The sequence below is a fragment of the Sinohyriopsis cumingii genome, chromosome 11 (assembly GCF_028554795.1).
Source record: "Sinohyriopsis cumingii isolate HCF-2022 chromosome 11, ASM2855479v2, whole genome shotgun sequence".
Taxonomy (NCBI): Eukaryota; Metazoa; Mollusca; class Bivalvia; order Unionida; family Unionidae; genus Sinohyriopsis; species Sinohyriopsis cumingii.
The window spans coordinates 5,803,876-5,828,875 of NC_142971.1; the positions used below are offsets into that span (position 1 = coordinate 5,803,876).

The 25,000-nt window shown below is 35.9% G+C and overlaps 1 protein-coding gene across 3 annotated transcripts in view; it reads left to right on the forward strand.

Annotated features, from left to right (window-relative positions):
* LOC149787559 (uncharacterized) overlaps positions 1 to 25,000 on the forward strand; it is a 75,655-nt gene that overhangs the window by 4,583 nt on the left and 46,072 nt on the right. For 2 of the 3 annotated variants that reach the window (XM_089973706.1, XM_089973708.1), the window contains exons 2-4: positions 20,323 to 20,407; positions 23,057 to 23,136; positions 24,519 to 24,610. In XM_089973706.1, the coding sequence (XP_089829832.1) occupies positions 20,323 to 20,407; positions 23,057 to 23,136; positions 24,519 to 24,610 (257 nt within the window). Of the gene's footprint in view, positions 1 to 18,901; positions 19,000 to 20,322; positions 20,408 to 23,056; positions 23,137 to 24,518; positions 24,611 to 25,000 lie in introns of all 3 variants that reach the window. The other variant, XM_089973707.1, reaches the window with a different exon arrangement.

A 25,000-nucleotide genomic window follows, 5' to 3' on the forward strand; every position in this document is an offset into this window, starting at 1 on the left:
TTCCAAACTGATTTTTATGAAGAAGATAATGTACAGCAGCAGAGAGGGTGAACAGACCACTCATAGAGGTCAATTACCACGTCTACGATTATTGTTTATCCCAAACAGAATTGTAGACGAACCCTCTCTGCTGCTATCAATCTTGGGAATCATCATCTGAATCATGGGAATCTTCATCTGTTTCATCTTCATCTGAATCTTCGGAATTTGTTCTATGTTTCAAGTAATATTCAAGTTCTGATGGTGGTTTTTCTATTTTTGGATTTGTGTTCTTTCTTTTTCTGTAATAGTTCATCAAACTTCGATATCGATCTCCACCGCAATTTTTGCAAATCTGATATAATCCTCTAACACCGTTGTTACAACCAACACAACCTTGTGGACCAGCATGAAGGTTTTTCTTTATAAGATAATTATGTTTCTTGCAATATTCTCCACGGCACCTTTTGTTGCATTTATCTGTTGTTCCTTGACGCAGCCACGCACAGTTGTTCATTATATTAATGATATCTGTTTAATTAAATTTAATTTTATCATCACCCCTCTCTGCTGCTCCCCTGTTACCCAAATATTTTATCAAGACCCACACGATATCTTGTTCTTGGATCATGTAGATTTATTGTTATAAATCCATGCGGAGTAGCTTGCGCTCGTGAGAAGAAATTTTTGAATTTAATTATATCCATGTCACCACCACACCAGGTTTGATGAATATTTCGCAACGTGTGTGTGTCTACGCCATTAAACACAACTAAAATGTTGCAGTTGTCTCTGATCACCTTCGGAATTTGTGTATATCGTTGAGTAACATAGATCACGTCTGTATTTTTGTGTCTACCTCGGGAAAATATTCTGGCTGGATTTGATTGTTTATCTAGCATCACATCGTCGTATACAACTAAATTATTAATAAATCCGTCTATGGAATCTACGGATGGTGCTTCATCAATGTCGGTTATAAACTCTATAACATCATTATCCTCATCCAGTAATCGCACGTTTTCATTGAAATCTTTAAGTACATCATAACATCGTTGATCATCAACGGATGGTGCTACTAAATACAACTTATCCCATTTCAACCATCTCATTATCAGATTAAGTAATAATTGCGTCTTACCCGATCCAGATGGTCCTATGATAATCATTCTGATGGAGTTCGGTAGCGCAGGATGATGCTTAACTGGCTCTCGTTGCCGAGTTGCTGAGAAATCAATTATATCCATATATATTATAACATGAATTTATATTGTTTACGCTGTAAAGTTAAAACTCCAACTACTGATTTAGCCACGGTTATAACAAAAAACAAAAAAATAGCGTACGGTGGAAAATGTTCTATATGCGGTAGAAAGAAATTTTCGTTTTTACCTAATAAGCACGGTGGTGGTATTGCTAATTTGATGTCAAAGTTTCCAGGTGCTCCATGGGCTAAATACAGTGGGGAAAAACATCTACCAGGATATAATTATTGCGGTCCTGGTACTCGACTCAATATCAGGCTCGATAATCAGGATCAACCAAAACCAGGCGAGGAACCAATAAACGCTATTGATTGAGCTTGTCATGCTCATGATGTAGCTTATAAAAGTCAAAATCTACAAGATAGGCATATTGCAGATGTAAAATTAATTCATTCATTAAATTCTATAAAAAATAAAAATATTAGAGAATCATTAGCTAATTGGTTAGTAAGATCCTCGATGAAAGGTAAATTAGCGATTGGGGCTGGTAATTAATAATGGAATCGATTTATTATTCACCAGTTGGATACTGGAGAGGCAAAGCAGCAATTGGTAAACTCGCTGATGCAGCGGCGGTTAAACATTCTACTGCTAAAGCGTGGTTATCCAAACAAGCAGTATGGCAAATTTATCTACCACGTCCTAAACAAATTCAGTACGCGTATTTCGATGTCAGTGTTCCTAATGAAGTTCATCAAGCTGATATTCTGTTTTTATGATACTGTACGTGGAAAAACGTACAAATACGCGCTAACCGTAGTTGATGTTGCAAGTAGATATAAAGAAGCAGAGCCGCTATCAGCGAAAACATCATCTGAAGTAGCTGATGCGTTTGAACAAATTTATCAACGAGGTGGTCTGCGATGGCCACAGCTACTACAGGTTGATCCTGGTAAGGAATTTCTTGGTCCAGTATCATCGCTGATGAAACAACATAATACCAAAATACGACGAGGTCATACTGCAATTCATCGTGATCAAGCAATTGTTGAGCGATTTAATCGAACACTTGCTGAGCGGTTATTTGGATATCAATACGCGAGGGAATTTATTCAGGATAAAAGATCTCGTGAATTGGTGGCAAGATTACCAGGCGTGATAGCTGCATTAAATAATGAGATCACACGAACAACCAACATGAAACCCATTAGCGTGGTCACAAAAAAAAATATACCAACACAACGAAAAGATGTTGGAAAACAAAAAATATTAGGTGATGTTACAGTCAGATATTTATATGAGCCTGGTGAACTTGAAGGTGGTAAGGCGAGAGCAACTGATCCTATTTGGAGTGTTACCACACACAAAATATCTACCGTGACAAGATCCACTGGAAGAAATGTAGGCGTTTCCAGACCTGCAATCTACAGATTAGATTCAGCTGCTCCTCAGCGTGGATTTACACGTGAACAACTACAAATAATTCCCGCGGATACACAACTCCCACCAAAATCACTCCGGTGATTTCGATCACTTAACTAGCACTAGCGCCAAGGGTGCCAGCGCCTCTACGTCGATTACACTCAAGACAGGTCAACATGGTATTTTCTCGTGTATGACCGCGACTATTATCTTTTCTATCTACGGTAAATTGTCTTGAATCATTACTCGAATATCACCATAACATTATACAATTACAACTGGTGCAATGATTGTTCTGCTGCTGTTTTAACTCAATAATAAATTCAACATCAAGATCAAAGTCGTGTTTATTTTTTTTATCAGATTGTTTGTATCCGATTAATTTTTTTCTTATTATATCATCATCGATGATGTTAAATTTATCAACGATTTCAGGAATTATGATTCTACGTAATTGAGATATATTTCTGACCCTCGATACCGCCAAATAAACTAAATTTGACCACTCGATGTGATCGTCTACAATCCAGACTCGTGTATCAGAAATAGTTAATCCCTGAGACGAGTGGATTGTCATGGCGTATCCCAACACCCATGGAGATTTGTCAGCGTGTATTGCATCTTCAACCACACTGATATCAACGGCGACAATATCATTTAATACGAGATTCTGTTTCCTTGACTCTGTCAAGGGTCCTGGAATATCAACATTAATATTCTGTTTTCGTGTATCTGATGGTCTATAACACAACGGTACGGGTAATTCTGAATATTTTTCTTTATGTAGTTGAAATAACTGTTGTTGTAAAGCGTCTCTGATTATTTTTCTACTTGCTACGATCAAATCGGTGGGTCTCCATAATTTCAAAAAATCACTCATTGATGTCTCTGAGATCACTCCACGTATTATTTCACACTGAATTTTGTTTGATTGTAATCTGATTAATTTTTTAAACTCCCTCAAATTTGCATCAAGAGCTCTATGATCATCATCTATTTCTTCGTAATAATCAACGAAATTTTTTAACCAATCATGTGGAGACGGTCCAACAAAGGGCGGCGGTTGACCATGATCGCCACACATTATTATGGCGGTATTTTTTGTCAACAACCAATCAAGAAACATTTTTAATGTATCCAATGAGACCGTGCATATCTCATCCCAAATAATTATTTTAGGTATATATTTTTCTCCCATCCGTTCAGGAGTCCATGTATCTCCGCGCCACCGAAAGAAACTATGATACGTACACGATTGTACTTGCCGCTGTTTCATCTCACGTGCGAGTCTATGTGTGGGTGTCAGCACGATTATATCTGAATTTCTAAAAACATTAATCGTTTGAGTTGTTTTGCCGCATCCACCAGGTCCATTGAGATATACTGTCTTATATCTAGTTATTGGATCACTCAACGATGGTGCTTTCGACATTTCTGATATTTTATTGCCCTCACGATAAAAATCTCTCATTGGAACATCTGCTGATTCTGTATAATTGTGTAATAGTTCCTTTTTTATTCTCCACGAACCCCATCGTTCATCATTACTTGTAAATTTCATAACAGGTTCTAAATATTTACTTGAAATATAAAACGAATCTGTTGCGACTCTGACTGCGGTCTCAGGAAATCTATTAATCATCGATAATAAATTTATAGAAACATAAGCCAACATGGAAGATCTTAGATGAGTATATTGCGGGGATACGTCATTTATGTAACTAACGATCGTACCTAATTTTGTTCCGTCGGATAAATAAACACTTTCTCGATTTACAAATATATTTTTCGATGTTGTGTCAGCAATTATAAAATCGTACTCGGCATCATCTAGAATTAATCGTGCATGATGTCTTTTATAATCATATGCACCACCTTGAGTAAATTTACCTATAATTTTTCTACCGAGATCTTTTGCGGTTTTGAGTTTATTAGGAATATCATCTTCGGAAACATCCTTAAACTCGCTAATAACTTCAGAATCTGACATGGGCAACCAAACTTTGGTCTGTGCATGATATGATATAATTGCCTCACTGACCACCAACGATGTCAGTATCATACAATCTAGCATATATCGCAACAAAACTATAGGTGCCCAACGTTTTTCACAAAAATGTCTACCAAACCAAACATAACAAATCTTGTGAAGATTTTCGTTAAACTCGAATGATTCAATACAGGCGAATCCAGTCAGATCAAAATCAGGTAATGGTCCATTAATTGCCACTCGCGTCATCTCGTTTGTTGGGTGACCAAATCTTTCAAAGTACGTAGAACAATCTCCGTATCCCAGAAAACTTCCTGGATAACATGCAACCATATCAACTGAAATAACATCATTGTAATTATATTTGGTATTCCATAATCCGCCATGTCCATATTCGATGCAACTTGCGCGTACGTCCTCGAGTAAATCAAATCGTGTTGGTTTCCATGAATTTCTCTCTCTGGCGAAATGAGCCGCAACAGATGGAACGGTAAAACAATTAGTTAGTAATTTGTCAGTATTTTCCGCGTGCTTGCACTGTAAAAACGTCGCAAGATTTTTCATCTCGTCATGGAGGGATTCTGTGCGATATATTTCACCGTTTGGTTTGACAAACTGATCAAATTCACCTTCCTCATTACTTTTAAATAACCATACCGATACAGGATCGGTTTTACTTATTTCGTTGATAAAATCAAACATACTATCTGTGGGGTAAAATCTAACAGTTCGATCACGTGGAAATATTGTTACTGCGTTAGTCCATGCGTGCGCGTTATGATCGATAATATTTATTGGAGCTCCTTTCGATTTATATTTCGATTGGTACAGTACTTCTCCCGTTATTGTTGCTACGGTTATTGGAAATTTTAATATTTTTCCTAACTCAGCAACATCTTTTATTGTAGCACCGGTATCCTTAACCGAATCAGCCCACGAGTTTATTTTTTCACGCCTTAAATCAGTTAATCCATTTCCACGCATCGCGTTTGTAAAGTGTTCTATTACTCGTTCAGCTACACAATTTAACCTTGAAAATTTCATCGGCGCTAGTTTATCAACGTTGGGTTTTTTATTTATCTCATAGATTCCATAAATAACCGCTGTTACAGGATACGCTCGTTCATAATACGGTTTGTCAATACCCGTCAGTAGACCCGGTCTGGAATTTTTACTTAATATGATAGTTTTATTATTGCCAAGGACAGGATCATATTTGTCACGGATAATCCAACTACCTGTTTCTGTTAATACAATAAATTTTACTCTGAAGAAATATTTTTGATTGCCCTCGTATTCAGCGATGTAGTTAATGATAGTTGCGGCTCGCTTGTCGTTCATTGTGGTGTCCGTGACTTTGTCGACACTGACTTTGTCAGCTTTCTTGACTCCGTCAAGGCGTATGATCTTGAACGTTGACCATGTATGAGATGCACCATCCGTGTAAAATTCTTTCTTGGCGTCGTGAATTTTTGAGATCAGACTTTTATTTTTCGGATCAACCAAATCTCGTACTGGCAAGTCAGAAGATAATCTGTCAAGGTTGAATTTATATTTAACAGGCCTAGTTTGGGATAATCTCTCAAACTCGTTCATATAATTAAAACAAATATTTAAATAAAGAAAATTATATATATATATATACAATGTCTCAATGCGGATGGTTGATGATCGGCTCAGTAAATCGATGCAACAAATCCTGTAGAAAGGAATTTTGTTGGATGCACTCACAAAACATACGACGAGGAAGTCTAGGACCAATACCATGTCTGAGGTGTGGTATTGGAGTGCGAGGAAAAACAGAATTATGTGGAAAGTGCGGCGGAAAACGGTTCAGAGAACTTAAAAGATATTATGACAAAAAAATAATAGCGGTGAAAACGCTATAAAATCCGTGAGGGATTATATATCAAGATTTCAGACAAACAATGATTTAAACGAATAATATTATTATAATGGAGCAAAATATATTTGTCCCACATCCAGTCATAACAAACTATGAATCAAATATTAATGGTATCATCAGACACTGCAAGTTGAAGAGACAAGTTGGTTATATTAATAATTTTGGTTATCTTAGATTTACAATTGGAAAGAAACATTATCTGTGTCATAGATTTACGTATGAATGTCATAATGGGATGATCAATGACGGTCTTGTTATTGATCATATTGATGGAAATCCTCAAAACAATAATTTATCCAACCTTCGTGTTGTCACATACAGCGAGAATAATACACGTGGTAATACAGGAAGATGTAAGACAATCGGAAAGAGGGCGGTAATTTCCACAAACATAGAAACTGGTGAAGAAATAATATTTCGTTCAATGCATTCAGCTGCGAAATATTTTGATATTCACTCGCAATCAGTACAAAGAGTGGCAGAAAATATATATAAAACAGCTTTCTTGAAAAAATATAAGCAGAAAATCATCTTTCAGTATCAATAACTATCATCACCACATTATTAACTATCATCACCACATTGAATTAATTTTTTTAATTTATGTCACAGTAGGTCCTCCATACACTACTGAATTTTTGATTATATAAGGGGGAGATTACTTTGTAATATATAGTTTTCTTCGTAGATTTTTGATTTTTTATGATCGTAATTAGTCAGTTTAACTAATTACATCGTAATTAATTACTCGTAGAAGTATTATTTATGTTTTTTAAATATTTCCCATCATACAACATTACGAGAGATCATGATAATGTTATTGATCCGCAGGAAGCTGTGTAGGTACAGAACAGAAACCGTTGTCATGGTAATCGATCTGCAGGTGTGTTCATGCCACCATTATTATTGATTCGCAGTCTGCTTAGGAAAAATGTTGTTTTATATTCAGAAACTGTTATTATTCAGAAACTGTTATTATTCAGAAACCGCTGTTATAAATACAGAAACTGTTATTATTCAGAAACCGCTGTTTTAGTGTAAATATTGGTTCCTTAGCTATATAGCTTAACTATATATTAACTTCCGAAACATATGTTCGTAACAAGGTTTGATAGCTCAATCAGTATGGTATTGGACTGTGACGCTCGCGGTCCAGGATCAAACCCCCATGGCTGACAATTTGTCGGTGGTGCGCGCATAATTGCGATTTTTATAATAGTGAGGGGAACCGCAAACCCCCCCCCCGCTCAGCAAAATTCAACCACAATATTGACTTGTGGTTGATACATATTTTCGTATCACCCACTGGATTAATTATTGTGGGTGGGATTTTTGCTGAGCGTATATGTTTGTACTGTCCTTAGTTAGTTATATGTTTGTACTGTCCATGCATAATCTGAGCTCGCTAATACACTCGATAGGGGCTCTTCATTCATTGTATATAACCATTTCATTGTATATATCCATTTCCTTAGTTAATGTGCCGTCCAATGCATAATCTGAGCTCGCTGATACACTCGATAGGGGCTCTTCATTCATTGTATATAACCATTTCATTGTATATAACCATTTCATTGTATATATCCATTTCATTGTATATAACCATTTCATTGTATATAACCATTTCATTGTATATAACCATTCCATTGTATATAACCATTTCATTGTATATATCCATTTTATTGTATATAACCATTTCATTGTATATAACCATTTCATTGTATATAACCATTTCATTGTATATAACCATTTCATTGTATATATCCATTTCCTTAGTTAGTTATATGTTTGTACTTCATTCATAATCTGAGCTTGCTAATACACTCGATAGGGGCTCTTCATTCATAATCTGAGCTCGCTAATACACTCGATAGGAGCTCTTCATTCATTGTATATGTTGTGCTGTCCCTGAAACATCCCGACGAACTCGCTAATACACTCGATAGGGGTTCTGGGATATTTTTTTTTAATTTTGAAGATTTATATATTATATAATGAACCATGAAAATATCAATGATGTAATTGTTGCTATTAAAAAATTGAAAAAAGATGGAATTAATATATCTGATGAACTTAATCCTGAAAAAATAGTTTCTGACTTTGAGATTTTACAAGAACGTAAAACCCAGGGGACACACACACTATCATCTGAATACAGGCTCATGAAACGGATTCAGGTGGCAATGTTTCAGTCGCTAGCTACCGTAGAAGATGATCATGTGAAGGAGTTCGTTCCTCTCTCTGCCGCCGTAGAAAGAATTAAATCGTTATTATCCCACGAGTATGAGGCAAAGAAAACGATTAGTACTCGCATAAGACTATTAAGAAAAATTATGTTAGATCGTGAAACGATCCAGAGTAACTTCGTTACTGGTGAAACGATCCAGAGTAGTAATTCCGATGAAGATGACTGAGATCTTTGATCAGAAATATTATTTCTGAATTTGATGGGTTAGTTGGTACTTAGAATCAAAGATTCTGATTCATGCAGTTTGCAATTTTGATGGGCTACTTGGTACTTAGAATCAAAGATTCTTATTTATTATTTATTTCTGAATTAATTTATTTATTTACTGAATTAATTTGTTTTTTTTTACTGAAATTTAACAAAATTGTACAAATTTCTTAATTTTGACTACCATTTACCCCATCAAATTTACAAAATTGTACAAATTTCTTAATTTGAGTACCATTTACCCCATCAAAAACATAAAATTGTACAAATTTCTTAATTTTGACTACCATTTACCCCATCAAATTTACAAAATTGTACAAATTTCTTAATTTTACAAATTATTTATTTCTGAATTATTATTTTATTTCTGAATTATTATTTATTTATTTACTGAATTAATTTGTTTTTTTTACTGAAATTTAACAAAATTGTACAAATTTCTTAATTTTGACTACCATTTACCCCATCAAAAGCATAAAATTGTACAAATTTCTTAATTTGACTACCATTTACCCCATCAAATTTACAAAATTGTACAAATTTCTTAATTTGAGTACCATTTACCCCATCAAAAACATAAAATTGTACAAATTTCTTAATTTTACAAATTATTTATTTCTGAATTATTATTTTATTTCTGAATTATTATTTATTTATAACTCTGATGGGTGAGTTGGTAAACCCTCCATTACATAAAGATCTACGATAAAGTCTTACGACAAAAGTCTTACGACAAAAGTCTTACGACTTTACATACAGATTTATTACAAGCTCTTCTTCACGTATGTCAGTTAAGCGATTAAGGTGGTCTGTGAGTTTAAAATTGATTCGTGTTAACATATTATTGTGACACCGTAAATACACAGGATTAGTTGGTTCTTGCACGATTAAACTTCCAGGGGGAACTTGTGGTGTGAACGTGTACAGGATGTATCCTTGTTGAGCCTGATTTGATCTTCCAAGATCTATTTGATAGCTGCCATCGATTACGTCACAAACCAGATTGACCGCGACCGTCGGTGTTATATTAACGATTCCCGGAGATATGTGTCTTCCGCCGCCGTGTGGATCATTATCATATCTGAGAACGGTTGGATATGGTGCTAGTTTTCTTCATGCATGGAGTATTTTAGGAAAAAACTCATCAATGACATCATTGACAGATTTTCTTAACTCGATTACGTTATACCCGGGAAATTTAAAATTTGGTACATCTGCTTCTGTTAATTTATATTTTTCTAACCATTTATATGCATCAAATTTTTTAAATGATTCTAAACTAACCATCGCTTGAACTATTCGGTTATTAAAATATTCCATATCTGATATAAGCTGATTTAATATTTCCACACGCGTGATGATTTTTTCACGTGATGACGCTGATATGTCAAACATATGTTCGTTAAAATATTGATTTAATTGATCTAGTTGTTTTTTACATTCTTGATTGATTTCCTGAAAATATTTAATAATATCACCTCGATGAAGACCAAAAACATGTCCTGTTTCCCCCTCCCGACTTACAAAAATCCATGCCTCAATATCGTCGTGAAAGATAAAATGGCTAAACATTAATTTATTTTTAAAAATACGTAGTTTTTCCCCGTATGATGGATTAATTTCATGATATGATTGTCTATCCGTGACATAATCAGACTTTTTCGGTTCTGGTGGTCCTTCATACACCCTGGGAATTTCAGGCCATCCTAGCACGGATCTGATTGAAGATTTATAAATATCAACTACGTAATCAGGCGAGTTTATTTCAATCGTCGAGGACAGGGTGGGTTCATGAACATTAATTGTTATTTTTGATTCTTTTCCTGTTATTGATTTTATTCTACGCGCAAATTCCTCACTGATTTGTTCGACCTCATAACTGCCAGTTGGTATTCCAACAACAACCCAGTCAGGTGTTCCATCGGGTTTGTTGTTGTTAGCAAATACGAGCGAATTATTTGCTGGTGTACCATTAAATGATTTTGATCTGATATTTGGCCAGCTGTAATATACTCGTAATTGTGCTAGTGCTATTTCTTTTACTGGAATTGCAGTGGGAAAATTAACACTAAATTCAAAATTAATTGAACTTACCGAGATCATCGTTATCTTTGGCGGAGTTGTGTTGGTCACGATCTGCTGGAGTAATTCTGTCATTATTGATACTTGTATCTTTAATACCGATACTCTCGTCGTATATTCTAGTTATCATTGAAAATTCGAAATCAGATATAATTCCATCACTGAGACTTGCTGATAACAACGAGGATAATTTCGAGTATGCTACCGTCGCTGTATGTAATTTTATTGTGTAATCGGATAATTTTTCGTTCGTACAAGTACATATTTTTTTTGTGATGATATTAAGCACACCTGCAATAGTTGTTGCTGCTGAAATACAAATAGTTACAGCTACTGGTGCCATCGTTGTCAACGCTGATAATATTACACCGGTTCCAGCAACAACAGCGGATACTGAATAAACAATCACATCAACGATAACCAATCGTCGTCGATATTTTTTTACTTTTACTGTATATTGATCGACTTGATCTTTTAGCGCCGCCTGCCATTCACGCGCTTGATTGTATCTGTATTGTGCACCGTCCATATATATTTTTATGCAGTAACCAATTGATGTATTTCAGCTACAAATTCCAAACACCACCAGTAAGATGTTGCGGTTAATGTCCTATCATCTGCTTCCAGAATAAATATTTCCTCGGTTCCGATATTTAATATAACAGATACAACCCCGGAAAACCTGTCGGTGGAATGACGCCATGGAAACGTTGTAAATATTTCAAATTTTGCAGCACTAAACACAGACAGCCTGTACACGCCAGTGCTTGTTGCGGTATATTTGATAGTATTATTTTGTTTTGACCATGTTGCAAATCCCGATGATACCGTGCATACGATGTTTGTGATGTGCCCGGGAGTTATTTCAGCTGGAATTTTAATCAGACTGGTTTTATTGATAATCTCAGGAATTCCCGCTACGATGTCTAGCTGTGTTCGTTTGATCGTGTCTAGGTTACTTTTGATATCAACGAGTTTCATGTCAATGACGGGAGGAGTTCCAAAGAACTTATTTATGGCATCATCGATTTTCTGAAAATTTCTTCGAAGCCTTGTAAAGATGGTTACGTGAACATCATATTCGGCCCGCAGTGTGGATAGTTTTCCATCCACGTTGTCGACGTATAGTTTGTTTGCGACGTCGTTGTCAGATTTTGGAGCTGTTACAGCTACTATTTTGTTCCCGTTCATGCTAAGTTCACCTGTCATTGTGTCACCGGTGTTTCTCACGCGATTAGCAACACTTTTTGCAATTTCATCTCTGATGGTTTTAAGTGACATACTTGAATCTCTGATTCTACCACCGTCAGTAAACACGGGAATATTATCTGTAACTGCACCGAGTACTCATCGAACTATATCATTCCATCTGATGTTGCTGGTTTTTAGTTTACCATATCGATCTTGAAAAATAACAACTTCATCTGGGTCAACTCCAGCCAGGTTCATAATATCAGCAAGGTCATCCTTGGTCGCATACTTCGACAGATCAACGTCGGATTTTATTTTCTTACTAGTAGAAGATCTTCCGTAGATGTCAACCATTATATAAGATCCGTTGTTTAAAACGCCTTACGCGCAACAAATCGGTTGCTTGTATAATCGTGCACGACTTTATGTGGCGGCCTGGATGATTTTGATATAGCGTCGAGTACATTAATTACTTCACGACTGCATATTGGCGGATCTGTCATTGTTTGTGTGGGTAGCGTTGAATACCAAACTTTGGAACCTCTGGTTGTTGCATGGAGTGGTGCGACATACTTGATAAATTCAACAGGTGGAGCTAACCCGTACGAATCAAAATAAACAATTCCACGTGGATCAACCGCGTATGATACCCAATGAGTACTGGGTCCGGAACGTTTGTCAAGATTAATAATACCTGTTTCAAGTTTGTTTGGTTGTTTCGGTAATTGATCTCGCATAAAAACACCTCTAAAGGCAGATATTTTTAATTTTTTAGCAGCATCAAGTAAATCAAAATTTGATGCTGGAACGTCTAACGAAGTGACCCTGGAAGCCTTAGGCCTCTCTCCCAACGAGATCCTGGCAATCTTAAGCCGCGTCCCTTTTTTTTGTTATATCGTCCACCAGTAACTTTTTCGAAAATTTTTTTACCCGCCGCTCCAGCAACACCTAACGCGGCCGCTTTTGCTACGGCTGGAGCAGCTGCAGCTATTAATGCCGGAATGGCAGCGAGAAATGGGAATATACCACCTGTTTTAACCATGTCTTTGATGGCGCTCGGGGAGAGATGGAATTGAACTCCAGTTTTTGATTCTAGGGCTTTATTGAAATGTTTAATCTGATTATTTGTCAACGATAATTTGTTTGGACCACCACTAATCTGATCTCGTTTTAGTGATATTTTAGTTCCGCATTTGTTGGCGGTTTTTGATTGAAGCTTTTTTACCTGACCCGGGGTCAGAGTAACATTAACATGACTATACGACATTTTTATATAAAATATATTTTTCTAAATAACACAATTAAATATTTTCCACCAGTGCATCAACAACTCTCATTCGACCACTACCACCTTCAAGTAACATGGCTTTGTCGCTAAGTATGACCGCGATCGCTCTGTAATCAACACCACCGGTATTTAATGTTGCTTTGAGATGTATATCAACGACAGATTGTTTTGATAGATCAAGATGTTCTAATGAAAAATAATAAATCGGGTACAAGTTTTTAAAATCTAGTTGTGATATTTGCAACCCAGTATCAACATTTTGATCACGTCCCATAAATGACATCAAACGATGATATGCACGTCCTATATGATTTCGTGCATAATTTAGTTGTATATTCTCTGTTGGTTCCTGTTGTCCGTTTATCCGTAAAGAAATATCTATGAGACCTAGTTGGTCAAATATCATATGAGAGTGAGTTTGTGAGTTTAAACGATCAGTTCTCTGAAAAGCAATAAAAATATGTCGTGGTGCAGAAACACCCTGTTGTGATGCTATATGCCATGTAAACTGACCGTTAACGTTAGTTTGCATACTGTCCGTGCTTGTTGTTAACCATGACAACAAGGATTTACCACCTGCATCCATGAAAGAAATCAATTTTTGTTCTTCTGCGATCGTTGGAGTCATTACCGGCATCCACAGTGAAAGTTTCGATAATATTACTTTACCAGCATCACCAGCGGGTCTCCACAGAGCATCATTATCATCGTTCTTTCTTACAAGAACAACCGTGTGTCTAGCTCCAAAAATAACCTTTTTAACATTCCTGCAAAATCCAAAAATATGCGATAGTGGAATTGTACATGAAAAACCTCTATTGCCTCCTAGCAACATATTTCTACGTGCTGCAAATCCCAAGTTGAAATTTTCGACAGAACCATGAACCACTGGCCACACATCAGCATCAGCGTTATCGGCAAAATTTCTTGGTCGTCTTATATTATACGGATCACTTTCAGGGTTATTGGAGTTATCTTTCACAAACATCATTGTGGGACCTGCTGATCTTGTATAATCATCAGAATATCTTGCTAATCCTATTATTGTTGTAGCAACGTCGACATCATTCTGAATTGATTCAATATTTTTTCCATCAATCATATATGTGGCGCCACTAAATAATGCCATGATCCCGTTGTTGACAAAACCAATTTTTACTGGATCTAAGTAATTAGTATTGTCTGTTTTTATAATTGTACCTTTTACCTCAAGAAAGGCATCAGCGGGTAAAAAGTATCTACTTGTGTCATGAACTTGTAGTTCAATTCTTCCACGTTGATCTGGTTGTTTTGCGTCATAGGAATAAAATTGATAATCACGTACAGATTCATCCTTAAGGACGGGTGCTTCCATGTCAAATGCTGTGTCGGATACGCGCTTGAACATTTTATTATAATTATTTTTCGTCTAACACGTTGATTACCGCCTTCGGAAAGTTCCACCTCGGAAAGTTCCACCTCCGGATATCAAACTTGAGATATTATTTCCAGATTCACCGAGTCCTTGATCTGCTAACGCCGCTAGTTTTTGATTTGCAGCCTGATTTATTATTTTACTTACGTCTGCGGGCATCACCTCAGTACTTGCCAGTTTCACCGGTGGTTGTTGTTTTCGTCGCAATAATCGTGCTAGTCTTTCTTTGATCGCCGAGAACGCCTTACCAGCAACATTGACAATTGCACCAGGAGCTTTATCACAAACAATATCAATAGCCTTCATCGATAATTGTTTTGCAACAGGTGCTACTTTGGGAGCTATCCTTGTAAATAATCCCCGAATGACATCACCAAGTCCATCTCCGTAAATAACACTATAGATTGGTAATCGTGAGTTTACCGCTCTGACCTGTACAGGTTTACGATGATTATCGTGCACAATCATCTTATTTTATTTACCATTTATCTAACAACTAGTCATCAACGAGCTCATCAATAAGTTCTCGGTAAACGCCAATATCCATGATACCACCTTGAAATAGTCGACGACAAATATCAGCTGCTTCATTGGTTATTTCTGGTGAATTATTTCCGGCACGTTTTCCTCCTATGAGAACTTCTAACCGTGACACGTCATTGATGATATTATCAGGACATAAACCAGATCCTGTTTTAGGTTCATCTTGAGGTGGTGGTTGCATTACCGGAGTAAGTACTTCAGTGGTGGCCGGGGGTGATCCAGGTGGTGAATCTGTCGGTGTAAATGTCATTTTCGGTGCAGGAATTTTACGTAAAGGTGAAGGAATTTTCTTCGAGGGGGGTGATTTAAGTGACTCTTTAGCCTTTTTAATTTCCAACTTCAACCTTTGCTGCGGCGAAGAAGATTGCTGTTGTTCTATTTGTTGCAGAGGTGGAGGAAGCTGATACTGGGAGGACTCTCCTTGTCCTAGTTGTTCCCGTCTCCCTCTAAGTCTATTTACTTCTTCATTAAGTCTTTCAAATTCTGAACCTCTAGCTTGTTTTTTATTGTAATATACGCGATATATCCATTTGATGAAATCATTATTATTTGTTTTTCCATAAAAGGGTTTTAAAAAATTAGATTTATCAGATATATTATCTAATATCATCTTAGGTAATTTCTCTCTTTCAGTTTTTCTAATTTCCTCAACAACTCCTTCGTTAAATCTTGCAATTAATTTTAAGCTCTCTCCTCCTGATTTGGATTTAGATGCAAGTTTTTTTCTCACATCGGCGACTTCAGTACGAAGTTCTCCAATACCTTCAAGTATTTCCTCACCAACAGGTGGAGGTTGAGCTGCAGCTATGTCAGTTGGAAGGTCTCGTAAAATCTTCTTTGCCTGTTTAGTTCTTCTTGCTATTTTTTCAGTCTGTGCCGCAGTTTGTTTTGATACCGGAAGAAGATCTTCTTTGATGACAGTTGTAACTTGTTCAGTAGCTGCAGTAACGGGCTTAAACAGTTTTTTAGTGTCTTCTTCAAACTCAACTTTTGCTTCTTGCTGCGCTTGCAGATTTTTTCTAAATGAGTCTCTGACAGGAAGAAATTTTTTAATTGTTTCTAATCGTTCTCGAGCTGTTCTTGCAGTATGAGATTCTGGATGTATCATTTTATTATAACATAATAATTTAATTAATATCAGCAGAAGAGGAGCAGCAGAGAGGGGTGATGATAAAATTAAATTTAATTAAACAGATATCATTAATATAATGAACAACTGTGCGTGGCTGCGTCAAGGAACAACAGATAAATGCAACAAAAGGTGCCGTGGAGAATATTGCAAGAAACATAATTATCTTATAAAGAAAAACCTTCATGCTGGTCCACGAGGTTGTGTTGGTTGTAACAACGGTGTTAGAGGATTATATCAGATTTGCAAAAATTGCGGTGGAGATCGATATCGAAGTTTGATGAACTATTACAGAAAAAGAAAGAACATAAATCCAAAAATAGAAAAACCACCATCAGAACTTGAATATTACTTGAAACATAGAACAAATTCCGAAGATTCAGATGAAGATGAAACAGATGAAGATTCCCATGATTCAGATGATGATTCCCAAGATTGATAGCAGCAGAGAGGGTTCGTCTACAATTCTGTTTGGGACAAACAATAATCGTAGACGTGGTAATTGACCTCTATGAGTGGTCACTATTTTTTTGGTAAAACACAAGGGTGACCACTCCCTTAAGTGGTCTGTTCACCCTCTCTGCTGCTTGTACCAATTGCCAATTCTATTCTTAAAACAAATTGCTATTTAGATAAGCTTAAGTTTTGAAGCACAAGTTTTTATGTTTTTATCATGCAAAAATCAGTACAAGTTGCTATAAGTTACTCAGAAAAGGTCTAATGGTCAGTCAGCTATCAAAACACATGCCTCTAAACAGGCAAGTTTATCTGTGCAGTTGATATCAACAGCAACTATTTGATGGCTTGAAGCCTACATTTTGCCTTGAGCTATATAACATAACACTGGAACTAATCTGGCCTAGACAAGGGAGCCTCTAGAAAAGAACAGTCATTCAATATTCCTCAAAAAAAATTCACAGGGCATGTGATTTTCACTTTCTTTACAGAAGAAGGCGAAGTTTACATTTTTGGGCAACTTAGTCACCAACTTTGCCTGGTAGCATGACCCCTGGTTACTAGTTCAGTTATGACTGCACATCTACTATAAGGGACCAGCCATTTAATGCATGGGGCTAAATTGTTCTTTCTAACTGGAGTAATTTTTTTATTCTTTCAGTCATCAAATATTCTCAGCATGTTTTTTTTAATGTTTTCTAATTTCATGGTATTTGTTTTTGTAATCATATCATTATATGTTTTTTTATTTTATAGGTGTTGTCTAATGTTGTAAAGCACTTAGAGCTTCTAAAGATTATGCTCTATACAAAGTCCTCATTATTACTATTATTGTGATAATTTTTGTTGGTTTTTTTTCTTCTTCAAGTAAAGCAAGTGCCCTTGTTTATACTACAAATCATAACAAGACAGTAGTTTTCAAGCATTTACCCACCCCACCCCCCTTTTAGAAACTTAAATGGTCTGTCATTAATAATAATAATAATGATGATATGATTACGAAAACAAACACCATGAAATTAGAAAACATTAAAAAACATGCTGAGAATATTTAAGGTAGGAAACATAATTAGGTCTTTAAGTTTGTTCTTGCAGTCGAAATAAGTGAGTTTTGATAGCCCTCTTGAATGTGATCACTGTGTCTTTGTGTCTAAGTTCAGTGGGCAATTCATTCCATGTTGCTGGGCCTTGGTATGCAAAAGAATGCTGTCCATATGACTTTGTTTTCATAGTGGGAATAATGAGTATATGATTGTCAGAAGAGAAGCGTAAATATCTTGCTGGTGTGTACACATGGGTGAGGTCGAATATGAATGTTGGACTAGAGTCCGTCAGTGAAACGTAGCACAGAGAACAAATTTTGTATTTGATTCTGGATCGAATGGATAGCCAGTGTAGGGTACAGAGCAGCATGGAGGTGTGTTCTGATCGTGGTATTCTAAGTATGATCCGAGCAGCTGTGTTTTGAAGTTTCTGGAGCAGATATTGAGATGAACCAGACAGAATTGAGATACAATAGTCTAGTCTTGAAAGTACTAATGAACACACAAGTGTTTTAGTGGCATCAACTGAAAGATATTTGCGAATTAAGCTGATGCATCTCAGCTCAAGATATTCAGCCTTGCATATGTTCATGACATTTTGGTGCAATGTGAGAGTACTGTCCAGAGTAACACCAAGTTTTCATACTGATTGTGTGAATTTAATGTTGGTGTTGCTGATATTTATTGTTTGAGGTAAAGGATGTGAATGAGAAAGTCTTTGTGTTGTGATCAGAATGGCCTCAGTTTTATTATCATTCATCTGCAGCTTGTTACATGTCATCCATGATTTCATTATAGACTGCTCCGGTGGCGTAAGAGGTTATAGCATCTGCCTTGGATGTGGAAGGTCGCAGGTTCGAACCCCAGTTGAGTCATACCAAGGACTTATAAAAATGGTATTAGCAACTGCCTCGCTTGGGTCGGGCATTGATGATAAATGTCTGTGACATGATGTCCTGGTGCTAGATATCACTATAAACTCTCACAGAAAATTAATCAAGTGTTACTATTAACAGTTTTCAAAATTTGATGGCATTTTTAGTTATCCTCATTGGCACAGGGTTGACCTCAGTCCCAGTGTAAAATAAAAAGATATGAAAATCATGCTAATTCCCAATCTCAGCTATTGCACTATCCAAAAATTGTATTTCAAACTTTAAGTTACTAGTCCAGGATCAGTAGAAAGCTCAGGTCAATATCAACTAAAAACCAAGTCTGACTTGTACATTGAATATAAACAAAACATGGAAAATGTATTAAATCAATGTGGACTTAAAATTTAGACATGTACAAATGTTTTTGCTCATTGAATCATAAATTATTTATCTATGTGGTTTTTCTTGTGTTTTTATAAAGTCCATTACTTATTTAGTAATCATAAATGCCAGAAAATGATATATTTATACTTGTCATGATTCATGATTTTCAGAAATCTGCATAGCTTCAAATTGTGTCTTTAATATTTTGATCATTTTATAATGAAATTCTGTACCTTTACAGCAAAATATGTCACTTAAAGTAACCTTACATTGAAATTTTCCAATCATTTGAAATAGCCAGTGATCAAGTAGGAAATGGGGCTAGCATCATTTTCACCACTCTTCATAGGAATAAACATATACAGTTTTCAGTTTCTTTTTATCGTAAGTGGCACCCTTTTCAGACCCGGAACATTTGGCTTCTTGCAGTTCAACAGCTACTGCACTAGTTGCAAACAAATGTAGTGTGCTTGATAAATCTTGTCTAGAACATTCAGGAAGGAAGCCCTTAGAGTAAATGCTTGGTTTTAGGTGAGGTTGAAGAAAGACAAATGCTTGATTGACTAAGATCAAGCATTGACTGGGGCTCAGTAGATTGGTTGCTAAATTTGCTATGTTATAATAGCAGTCTCTTATGCATGATCAATTTCTCCTTGAATCAGTGCACTTGTAAGACTCTTCTTTTGAGACATGAAAGGATTAAACAGCACATTGTATTGAATTTATTGGAACAATTTAGACATTGAAGGTCCAGTAAGCTAGTGCTTGTAATATATGGCTGGTCCACAGCTAGAAAAGATCCTTCCTGGACCTTGTACCACCATAAACTTTGGGTCCTGTATTTATTCTTGTATATTGTATACCCAAATGATCAAAGGTTTTCATAAAATAATGGGCCTTGGCAATATCCTTAGAATATTTGTTTTATATTTATGGTTCTTTTCGTACTTATTTTTGCAGGAGGATCCCTCCCTTGAGAGGCACTTCAAGGGTCACAGAGACACAATTACCAGTGTTGATTTCAACCCCAACATGAAGCAGCTGGGTAAAAGCACACAAATAGATTCTTTAGAAAATATATTTCATAATCTTTAAAATGAGGATAAAAAAATTCACCTAATGCTAAGCTTAATAGCATATCTTACTATGTAAATGTTTATCATTAGCATTCTTTTAAAGTTTCTATTACTACAGTAATTATTGTAGCAAATGTATGGATTCCATAATAGACCTCAGGGGATCTTACTCTCAGTTTTAAGCTTGACATTTTTTAGTTATTTGATTTTAATTACTGATATAACACTGCTCCACTGAGATTAATACAAAGAGGGTCTTTTATGTTCCCTAAAATATCTTTCCCCCTATAACTGCCCCACTTTCTATCTCGATCCATTGGCCACCAGAATGCAAATTTCTATCAGAGCTCATACAAATTTTGCACTTGCTATTATCCTACTTTTATTTACTTCTATTTCAAGGATTTTCTTTATTTAACACATTAACCCCAGAGCTTTTTGACGATTTTGCCTGCAATTCAAGTAGAAAACGCATTTTAAAAGCTATTTCTGAATAAATCCTAATGAATCAACTTCCAGGTGATCTTCCAATAACATAATGCCTAGTTGTGTTAGAAACATTGTTTTTCATTGGTTATTTGGCTCGCTCATGAGCAGAAGGGTAAAAGTTGGAGTTCTTTTTTATTTTTTAACCTTTTTTTTTTTGCTTAACTGACCCATTATTTTCGTATCGAGACCACTCTTTATTCCCAATGCCCATCTTATCCTACTTTTTGCAAAGGTTCATCTATCTGTTTGCAGTTCATACTGGTCTGCCTTAGATCTGAGACCGAAAAGTCTAAAATCCTGACACAAAATCAGATTCCGACAACGGGCGAATTTTGGGTGAAAAAAAATCAGGTCCAAAACTGAGGTTTTTCTCTCAGTATTTTGTAGTGCAGCTAGAACTTCCAAATTATTTGGTATCATTGAAGAGCTACATCTGTCTACCTTTCTATAATACCACACACGTTAGTGTATCATACATGACCTTGGCGCTACAGGACTCGGCAGTAGGCTACTACCTCCTGCCGCGAAGACTCATCATGTGTTAACATTGTACTAGAAAGATAAAGCATCTCATTTGAGATGCTTCAAGTCAAGTATCCCTTTTGAGGACAGGGTTCTTTTTTAAGGGCAGTAATACTGTACCTATAACTATTGCCTTGGTTACCTTCTGGGTGATTATTTGATGCAACAATCAAAATAGTATTGCTCAAGCAGGCACTTCTTTGAAAAAGTGCAATACATTTGTTGGATTCAACAATTAAATTAATACTGCTTAAGGAAGTGCTTTTTTGAAACGTACTGATCAAGCATTTCTATGAAATTGTTGATTATTTCTGTTATGTAATTTGAGCCCAGTACATGCAACTCACATGTATTATCAAAACCCCCCATTACATGGTGGGGGACTTACCTCTCCACTTTGACTCCACAAGTGAGCAATAAAATACTAACAAATCACCACCATGCCTCAGCTGGAACATCGATGGCATCTCCACCGTGGAGCATAAATGCTAACCATTATGCTTTCCTTCACTAAATTACACCCTATACGTAAATTTATTTGGATTATGCGTTTTTGATATATCCCCCCTCCCAAAAAAAAGTAATAATTTGTTTTCTCATTTTTATTAACATCCCGTTAATCCCACAGACCATATTCTAAAAAAGACGGCAATTGATGTTAAATGACCAGAGGGGTAAAAAAATCATTTTGTACATGTGCTCATTGAATTTTATTATGTTATATGTGGATTACTCTTTTTCTGCTCAGATTACACTTTTTGACCACTTGGATTACATTTTTTCTTTGCGTTGGTTGGCATGTATGCATAGAGTGGCTGATTAGCATTATTGATTGATATTTGAACAGCCAATCAGTGAAGACCACTCATGGAAAGACCAACGCATCATGCATGATTAACAATAAAATACTATTTCACCAGTCAGTAATCTTTATCTGATTATATATAAGGATGATTAAAATTAATTTTGAAAAGTCTTGTATAAGTTTTACATTTAGAAAACTTATGCACATACTTGACAATATGCCCACCTTGTTAACCTTCTCTTGAACAATGTAAATTTAACTACTATTTAAATATGAAAAGTAATCCTCTGAAGTATCGACAGTTAAGGTCCAGATAGCAGTTTCTGTTTAAAAATACAAACAACAAAAAAGAAAACTGATTTTACACTTAAATGCAATCCATGTGTTTAATCCTTCAGCAGTAATGGCCCTGTTACAAGATTGAATATATATGTACACAGCTACCAACTAGTTCAATTCTGAATGCACATATATTGTATGGGACTGGTCATTTAATTGTATGGAGCTGGGAATTCATATTTTTCTATAAGTGGCTTGTCAACAAAGTGAGCTCAGTATGAGTGGGTTGGACTATATTAGCCACCATGTATCGTCTTTCAGCATCATCTGCTGAAAATGGCATTAAGCCCATAACAACAGCCTTAGTTGGGTTTTAGTATATTTTTTAAAGGAATCTAGATTTATGCTCTTTTCAATCCAGTTTAGCTTAGTTGCAGTAACAACACATGTAATTGCATGGTTTTCTTTTTACATGAAATGATTTTGTGAGGCATGAATTTGTTTGGTTTTGTGTTCCTTGTAGCCTCTGGATCCATGGATTCGTGCTTGATGGTCTGGAACTTCAAGCCACAGATGAGAGCATATAGATTTGTGGGACATAAGGTAGGTTATAATTGGCATATTACAGTATCAAATTGGCATATTACAGTATCAAACAGTTTCAGGCAAGTATAAAGATTTTGCTTTATTTTAACCATAATTGGAATGCAGTGGAGCTTTGTATTGATGAGAGCGTGAATGGCTTCAGTTTCAGCATTCCATTACATTCTGGCTTTTTGCCCCTGATGGATGATTCTCCAGATTTTGGTTTTTGCAGCATAACTTTACCAAGTTTTGTTGGATTTCAGCAAGCTTGGCATGCAGATTGTATTGATAAGACTTTGAATGGGTTTGATTTCTAACATACCAGCATCCACAGCTTTACCTTACTAATGATGGTTGGATTACAAAGTCTTACCAAACTATGGGTGGTTGGATTACACAGTCTTACCTTACTATGGGTGGTTGGATTACAAAGTCTTACCTTACTAATGATGGTTGGATTACAAAGTCTTACTTTACTATGGATGGTTGGATTACAAAGTCTTACCTTACTATGAGTGGTTGGATTACAAAGTCTTACCTTACTATGGATGGTTGGATTACAAAGTCTTACCTTACTATGTGTGGTTGGATTACAAAGTCTTACATTACTATGGGTGGTTGGATTACAAAGTCTTATCTTACTATGGGTGGTTGGATTACACAGTTTTACCTCACTAATGATGGTTGGATTACACAGCCTTACCTTACTGTTGGTTTTTGGATTACAGGCAAATTTGTCACAGGTTTATATTGATGAGATTTGGAATTTGTTTGATTTCCAGCAATTTACATCATTTGCAGGAGTTATGGTCCCTGATCACCAGCCCTCCTAACTTGGGTTTCTGCAGCATAACTTTAGTAAAGATGTTGGATTTCAACCAGAATTGTTGAGAACATGAATGTATTAAAATTTTCAACATTCCATGTCAAGTTATTGCCCCTGATTACCCATTTTCCTTAGGTTTTCTTAAAACATGTTCTTCTGTTTAAAGTCATATCTTGCAAACTGTAGCGAGCAGGGCCTTCTGTTCAAAGTCATATCTTGCAAACTGTAGCGAGCATGTCCTTCTGTTTAAAGTAATATCTTGCAAACTGTAGCGAGCAGAGTCTTCTGTTTAAAGTCATATCTTGCAAACTGTAGCGAGCAGGGCCATATGCAAATTCATCCATCACTAATAGCTCTGGTTACAAACTGATTTCAGGCAAAGATCTTCATGATTCAATTTTAAGTGACAAGCACACTTCACATTCATTGGATATTTGTTGAAATTGTTCTCTAAAGATCTGTGTAACAAGGAAGACAAATTTATTATAACATGGAGACACTTGACAGGTACCACAGTAATTGAGAAATCTCATGAGGTTTAAAAACATTGACCATGTTTGTTTGTTTGTTTCAGGATGCAGTGATGTCAGTCTGTTTCTCACCATCAGGACACTTGGTGGCATCGGCATCCAGAGACAAAACAGTGAGACTATGGATACCAAGTGTGTTAGTATCAATCAAATTGTTGTCTTCTAAAAACAACTCTATGCAACTTTCATGAAATTTTGTCCAGTGTGTATGTAAGATTTCCTTACTTCTTTAGTGATTGTTTTCAGAAAAATTGTAAATCATTTGATGATGGCTAGACCTTACACATGAGGAGGGATGCATTTTACTTTATCATTTTCTATCAATGGTTTCTAATTCCATGTTTTCCCCATGGATACAACAGTTATTTAACCATTACTGTGGTATTACTTTATATATATGGGTAAATTTCAGCAATAAAGGGTTTGATATTCACTAACCCAGGTCTTTAAAATCACTCTGGTTGAGTTTTGATTCATTGTTTCTCTTTAATTAAAAGTGTTGCTCCTTCTTGAGAATGTTGCAAAC